Source organism: Doryrhamphus excisus, chromosome 20 (assembly GCF_030265055.1).
Source record: "Doryrhamphus excisus isolate RoL2022-K1 chromosome 20, RoL_Dexc_1.0, whole genome shotgun sequence".
Lineage (NCBI taxonomy): Eukaryota > Metazoa > Chordata > Actinopteri > Syngnathiformes > Syngnathidae > Doryrhamphus > Doryrhamphus excisus.
In genome coordinates, this window is record NC_080485.1 from 11,379,180 (window position 1) to 11,387,371 (window position 8,192).

The 8,192-nt window shown below is 40.9% G+C and overlaps 1 protein-coding gene across 3 annotated transcripts in view; it reads left to right on the plus strand.

Annotated features, from left to right (window-relative positions):
- Positions 1–5,450, plus strand: part of slc8a1b (solute carrier family 8 member 1b) — a 114,144-nt gene extending 108,694 nt beyond the window's left edge. For all 3 annotated transcript variants that reach the window (XM_058058981.1, XM_058058984.1, XM_058058983.1), the window contains exon 11: positions 93–5,450. In XM_058058981.1, coding sequence (XP_057914964.1) covers positions 93–365 — 273 coding nt within the window. In that variant the 3' untranslated portion in view covers positions 366–5,450. The remainder of the gene's footprint in view (positions 1–92) is intronic.
- The last annotated feature ends 2,742 nt before the right edge of the window (positions 5,451–8,192 follow it).

Genomic DNA, 8,192 nt, shown 5'->3' on the forward strand with positions numbered 1-8,192 from the left:
GGTCATGAGGGACATCGTTGTGAGTGAATTTTAAGGAGCTTTTAGTTGAGCGGTACATAGCATGCTTGTTAAAGACTGATGTTGGGGAACAGGTGGCGTGGTCCATCGCCGCCATCTACCACCAGAGCATCGGGGGCCAGTTCAAGGTGGACCCGGGCAAGCTGGCCTTCTCCGTCACGCTCTTCACCATCTTTGCCTTCATCTGCGTCGCCATGCTGATGTACCGGCGGCGGCCCGAGATCGGCGGCGAGCTGGGCGGGCCGCGGACTGCCAAGGCCCTGACCACCATGCTGTTCATCAGCCTGTGGCTCCTCTACATCCTCTTCTCCTCGCTGGAGGCCTACTGCCACATCCAGGGCTTCTAGGACGGCGGGAGACGAGCCTGCGGGGACAGGCGGCCCAGACGTGGATGTGGAGGGACGTGGAGCTTGTCTGGTTGGTCTATCATTCCCTCCCTTCAAGGATCGACTGACGAATGAACGGATGAAGGAGGATGCGTTCATGCGTCTGGAAACACAACAGGAAGGAAACGCGTGGACAAGAGGACACACGCACATGAGAAGAGTTCTTTGAATGCATTTCTTTTCTTAACTTAAAAATGAAGCCACTAAAACTTGTCTTAAATTCCCATTTGGCATCCATAGCCCTCACACACACACACACACACATACACACACACACACATGGTAGAAATCAAGCAAAAAGACTGAATTGTTGTGTTTGTGCGTCAGTGCATGAGCAGACCACAAGCACGGGACGACGGCGGCGCCGGCGTTTTTGCTGCTGCTGACAGACTTCGCATTTCCGTCGTGCTGGCGTTTGCCGGGAAAGATGAGTCGAGTACTGTGAAAACACACACAAAAAAAAAAAAAGTCATGTTTTTGCCACGGGAGACTGAAAAAACGCTTTTTTTGTCGGCCTGTAGAAATGCTCGTAATGGGAGGGGCCAACTAAAATGTAAATACGGCTGAACTTCCTGTTTGTTTAGTTCTGAAGCTGAATGTTCCGGTTGTGCTCTCCTGAACGGCCGTCTTTCTGTTGCTTTATAGATGTAAATCAGACAAATTGGGGGCGGGGGGGGGGGGTAGAGTGCTTATACCTTTAATAAGGCCACACAACATGGCCGCTGTACCGTTTAAAACTGTTAGAGACTATTACGAGTGCATATAAATATATATAAATATATAAATATCTAGGTTAATTTTACGTGATAAAAAAATAATAAGGTACCACCTTCTGTCCTTCATCCCAGTGTGTCTTAACGAAAACCACAACCCCCGAACGGTCACCGACAGACCAATCACAATCCTTAAGGGCTTTGCAGTAATGGCCACTGACTTTCTACACATTGTTTTTTTTGTCTTTAAGATAATTCTTGTGAGTACCTCCTGGTATTAAAAAATCATAACAGAAGATCCAAGTGTTTTCAGGTAAGCCTGAAAACTTCAATCTTGGTGAAAATGTGAGTCAATTGAGAAAATACACAATATTTTTAATTGGAAAAACCCAATAAATGACAGTTAAGTGTTGTTTTCCCTGCACAAATTGACATTAAGCAAGATTAAATAGAATCATTCATTCATTCAGTCATTCATTTTCTACCGCTTTTCCTCACGAGGGTCGCGGGGGGCGCTGGAGCCTATCCCAGTTGTCTTTGGGCGAGAGGCGGGGTACACCCTGGACTGGTGGCCAGCCAGCCAATCACAGGGCACATATAGACAAACAACCATTCACACTCACATTCATACCTATGGACAATTTGGAGTCGCTAATTAACCTAGCATGTTTTTGGAATGTGGGAGGAAACCGGAGTACCCGGAGAAAACCCACGCATGCACGGGGAGAACATGCAAACTCCACACAGAGATGGCCGAGAGTGGAATTGAACTCTGGTCTCCTAGCTGTGAGGTATGCGCACTAACCACTCAACCACCGTGCCGCCCTAAATAGAATCATGTCAAAAATTAAACATTTTTTCATACATGTCAAATCAATTTGGTTCCAAAAAAGGTCCCATATAAATGGAAAGTGTTGTAAAATTTCGACTTTTAGGAATCCCATTTGCATAACTTTAACTTCACTTTCCGAAAATTTACCAGGATTACCAGGACTTGTACCAGTATAACTATTATAAGACATTGAGTGATTGTTTTTTTTTTTTTTAGGAACACAGCTAAATAATCCTAACTAATTCAATGAAAACGATTCGATAAATGACATGACCAATTTTCTAATGCTTTTCCAGACTGTTAACAATACAAAAAATAGAATTTAATGAACTAAATGTTGATTGGTACAGTCGTGATGCGTCTGAATTCTTGGCCAAACCTTTCCTGCTGATGTAGTTGTTTTTTTAATATATATATATATATAGCTGATATATTTGAAAATGTCAACCGTAAGTAAGTAGATAAGTAGACTTAATCCGTTCCAAATCGTACCCAACTGGAGGCGGGCAGGGCCGTGGACTGGACGAGTTTAGCTAACCCAAAAACCTCTAAATGATGACTCTAGAATGGCGCTGGTCTCCTGAATGACTGAACTCACACCACAACACCAAAAAAAAAAATATCTCAATTGTGATGGCTCCGATATTCCAAACTCTGCATGATGCACACCTTTTTTTCCAGTTGGGAGTTCTCCTTTAAAGGCCTTGGAGTGCCAGTTTACCCCTGTTTTGTCAAAGGGACACATTTCTATCCGAATATTTGCCGTGCGTAAAGGGTTTTCTAGCCGATGGCTCTTTTTCTTAAGAAAACACCAGAAAAACTGCTAATTCTTAATAGCTTGTTTAGAAGCGAAGAACCACATTGGAACTTCTGGATGTTATTTGTCTCTTCACTGGCATGGAGCTGATGGTTTATACACTGTAAAAAGTTACGCTTATATGTGCAAAAGAAGAAGGGAAAATAAGTTGTTAGGTAGCTTCAACTTTTGACCGTTCATTGGGTTCGGTGTTGTTGGACTTCCTGCATCTTCATTTGTACCTACCGGTGCAAGAATCGAACACTTGTCGTTGTTTGCATCCACTTCCACTTCTTCCGGGCTTTTTATAGAGGAAAGAACTCCGCACTCTGAGTTTTCGCAAGGCTTGACAGGTGGAAACTGATGCATTCAAGGCTGCTGGTAAACAGAAACGTAAACGTAAACGTAACAGCACCAAAAAAAAAAAAAAACATGGCTGATGACCGACCCCAAAAAACTGCATGGATGAAAATGAATTAAATATAATAAAATATCAATAGACATTTCACTCATGTCTGCTTTTTATTATAAAATTATAAAATTACAAAAAGCACAAAAAGAATTTTACAACACGTCTGCATTCCTAAATCGTACAAAATCAAATGTCAAATTAATTAACAATTAATAAGGCCTCAAAATGAGATATTAGGATGTCTGATATATTAAAGAAATTCATGTATTTGAAACAATACCCCTTTAACTAAAAATAAATGAAATCACAGGGGTATGCTGGAGCCTATCCCAGTGGTTCTGTTATACAATTGTAGTTAAAAAAGTCAATAAAATTAGAATTACATATAAGAATTTAGGCCACAAAATTAAACACTTCCTGTTTTTGTGCTTTCAAAATAGTACATTTCCTTTACTGTATATTTCTGCTTATAAAATGTTTTCAGAATAAAGTTTAAATTATTTTCCAAATAAAAGTCCCAACAACATCGGATACACATTGAATGTTTAAATTCCCAGTTTTCTTAAATGCGGCATTAGCTCGAGCTCCCAGGAGCCAACAATTCAACGTAGCTCAAGAAGTCGAACTTTGTGGTGTTTGATTTTTTTTTTTTTTTCAGTGAAGGAAAAAAAATTTGCACTGATTCTTTTTTTTGTGTGTTGGGTGGGCGGCTTATGTGAAATAAACGGCTGCTGCGATTTTTTTTTTTTTTTCCTTGAAGTTGCTTACAATGTAAACAACTGGCGCAACACAATGACAATGTTGCGCCTAATGTTAAAAAAAAAAAAAAAAGATGATGTGTTTGCCTCCTGACTGATTTTGAGGGATGAATGTCTGGACGGACTAGCAGGAAGTTAAGGATTGGAAGTCGGAAGTCGGAATGACAGACAATATGAAGTTACAGCCATACATTGATTTCTGGGTCAGAGAGATTGATGATGGACTTCTCCTGCCCAGCATGTGTATCGTCCTGGTTGTCTTACCTGTCCTGATTGCTCGCCACCCCCAACCCCCGCCCCCACCCGCCCGTTTGTGTCTCTCACTGCTGTGCTGCCAACGTTAACGTAACGGTGGCCAGTGAGCCTTTTCTTCTCTTTTGAACCCTCGCTGCATTTTCCCACCTTTTGGAATGTCGATGTGCTACAATGTGTTGACACGGTGCATGAATGATAACATGTGTGTACATACTGTATATGATTAATTCCAGACAAGCGTACCCCGTTTCCCCGTGGTGTCAACACACACACACACACACACACACACAAAATGGTCCGAATGCTGTACAGATTCAGTTTTTTTTTGGTTTGTTTTGTTTATCCAAACTGCACTCCAGTGTTAAGTTTTGGAGTAACTTGCACATTACTGATTTGTTTTTTTTGTTTTTTTTTGGTCCTTAAAGCAGGGGTGTCCAAATTTTTTCCAGCTAGTGCGGCATATAGAAAAATTGAAGGATGTCAAGGGGTTACTTTGGTAAATTGTTTTGCATTAAAAATAATATAGGTCAATATATGCTAAGCTATCTGAACAAAGCATCTAATATACTTCATTAATAACAGTGGTTGGAGTATGCTGGAGCCTATCCCAGCTGACTTCAGGCGAGAGGCGCGGTACACTCCGGTCTAGTCGCCAACCAATCACAGGGCACATATAGACAAACAACCATTCACACTCACATTCATACCTATGGACAATTTGGAGTCGCTAATTAACCTAGCATGTTTTTGGAATGTGGGAGGAAACCGGAGTACCCGGAGAAAACCCACGCATGCTCCACACAGAGATGGCAGAGGGTGGAATTGAACTCGGGTCCCCTTGCTGTGAGGCCTGAATGCAAACCACTTATCCACCGTGCAGCAATTTGTAAACATTCATTCATTCATTTTCTACCGCTTTTCCTCACGAGGGTCGCGGGGGTGCTGGAGCCTATCCCAGCTGACTTCGGGCGAGAGGCGCGGTACACTCCGGTCTAGTCGCCAGCCAATCACAGGGCACATATAGACAAACAACCATTCACACTCACATTCATACCTATGGACAATTTGGAGTCGCTAATTAACCTAGCATGTTTTTGGAATGTGGGAGGAAACCGGAGTACCCAGAGAAAACTTATGCATGCTCCACACAGAGATGGCAGAGGGTGGAATTGAACTCGGGTCCCCTAGCTGTGAGGCCTGCATGCAAACCACTTTCCACCGTGCAATAATTTGTAAACAATATTATCAATGTAACAATATGATCAACTCAAAAAAAGAAAGATATTTGTGAAATTGAACCAAGACGAGTACTGAAAGATCTTGATTAGTACAAATCCAGTCCAAATGGATCCATATTAATGTTTGAATCTGTCCATGTGTCATTATTTTTATTATTAAAACTATACAGACAGCTACTAAAAAACAAGCTATGGGTCGCAATGCCCCCCGGGGCCTCACTTTGGACACCCCTGCTTTAAAGAAAAGGCAATATCTGCTGTTGTTGGACGAGACGTGACGTGTCATCGATTGCTAAAACACTACTTGCTAACCGTGGCTGTATTCAATGACAGAGAGGAATACTTAGTGTACATAGAAAGATACTTCATGTACATGGAAAGGTTATTTTGTCATGAAAAAAATCTATTGTGTATATACTGTACTGTGTTATAAAGGTGAGGTGGCCCTGAGAGAATTAATGCTACATATTTATTTTAAGGCAAAACAGTGAAGATTGACATATATTGCCTTTTGGGAGCTCAGTTTGTTTTTCATTTTTTATTTTCTTTTCTTTTTATTTGATTTCCACACGGGGCATTTATCCATTGTTTTGGCTGTGACGGTGTTGTTACGTTGGTCTTTCTTGCTTCCATCACATTGTGTCATTGAATCATGGTAATCAGGACTTGAACTGTTTTTTTTTTTTGTCCTCCGTGTGTGTCAGCGTGTGTTAGATTGTTGCTCTTTTTTTTTCCATTTGAATTAATAATATTAATATTAATATTTGTCAGACACCAACCGAGTTGTTATGTGTGTGCGCGTGTGCGTGTGTGTCGCCACCAACTGTGACTGCTCTCCATGGTACTTCTGATAAATCCAATAAAATAAAGTTTGGGATACCCTGTTTCAAAGACACCACGAGTCCCGTGTCTTTTGCGTGTCAACAACAAAAAGCCCAACGCCAGCCGTCGCATAACGCCCGTTCACTTCCAAGCTGTTCTAATTGTCAAGAATTGGGAATTAATCTGGCCGGTAATAGTATTTAACAGTATTTAAGTATAAGTTAACCACTGTTAAATAAAACTAAAATAAGGTAGAATTACTCACTTGTGAAGATGCCTGACAAGATGCTTGATGGAGAATGGAGAGGAACACCAATAAAAAGCAAAATGTGACGATTTGTTTTACATTTGAGGCATATTTTTATAGAAAGTGTTCATGTTAAAGTCCAAATTTTAAGTGTTGGCTGTAAAAGTTCCACTCTATTCTGTTTAAAGGGGACCTTTTATGCTCATTTTTTGCATTTTGCATGTGGTGGATTTCTTGTGGTTGCTCAAAAACATCATGTGCACACCAGAATGTGGGCTGTGGTTTAGTGAGAAGAGACTCTCCTCCCAGGCACACTTAAGTTAAGGGTGAGTATGTAATCTATTGTTAATAGTGGAAACCTTAAGTTAACTAACTCATAGGACAGTTTATTTGTCTTTATATTCTTTCCTGTGGGGAAAAGTCTCGTCTCTCATCTCAGGTTGGCATGCTTCCTCCACCAGTTAATCCTTACCCTGATACCAGATGAAGACTATCTGCCTATCAGCAGGACCTCCTTGTCCTTGGACCAGGACTTGTAAACAAAAGTCTAACTCATTCTATCTGGATTCAAGTCGGAAATTAGCACCAAAGAAGGGTTTTCACTCCACAAAGGTATGCCGTCTCCCTTTCATGAGGTTTGTAGTCATTTTACTAGCATAGAGTTGAATTTTTTTTTCAAAAGGTCGTAACATTAGAAACAAAACAAATTATTTTTTGTATTTTTTCATTTTTATGTATTTTTTGGACAAATTAGGCTGAGCAAAAAGTTATAATATATGAATAAAGTAAAAATATGATGAGAATAAAGCCATTATATTAAGAAAAGAAAATGACTCTGACTCTGAGGTAAAAAGATGTTGATGTTATGTTATGTTATGTTATGTTATGTTATGTTATGTTATGTTATGTTATGTTATGTTATGTTATATTTATTGATATTTATATGTTATTTACCAGCAAACCTTGTACTCCTGTTTGCCCCTCCTGTTCTGCACTTTATCCACCCTTACCTTCTCCGCTTCTGTGTTGTCTCCATCGTCCAAGACCCTTACTCCGGCCGGAGGCGGGACATCTGGGCACTCCTGCTTCCGATTGGCTGTCTGGCTAGTTAAAACCAAACGTTTGTACCTGGGAGACGCTGGTTCTTTCTTCTATCTTTGACTTTTTCTTTACTTTATGGACATTTTAACAACTGTTGCCTGTAGTCGTATGCCCAGTTGTCTCGCTGCCATCCAGCCTGGCCGTCTGCTTTTCCTTGATAACAGTAAGATTTTATGGTGCCTTTTGTCGCCTCAAGAAAACGCTCAGCCAGCGCTTGCGGGTCCCTCCTTTGTTGGCTTTGTCGTACTTTGTGTGACTTTCATTAAAGAGGCTTTTTTGTTCTCTGCATGTGGGGTCCAGACCTACACAGCGCTACACAGATGCCCTCTAAATTTGAAGGCTTGATACATTAGCCTTTTGCAGTAAAGAAAAAAAAGACCTGTTTTCAAAGGTCATTTCATTTTTATGAAGCATCTCTTTTCTCTGTCTCCGTCCTTTGTCTCTCGCGGAGCATCTTTTTCTTCTGTGGATGACAATGACATGATTTGTGCAAGCGTCTAATTAACTGTCTTGTCGATGGAGGAGACAGCTGAATCGTTGCTGATGAATTGTGTTTATCTCCGAGAAGACCTAGTGAAGGGTGCATTGTTTCCACTCATCAGACAGCGTGGGTC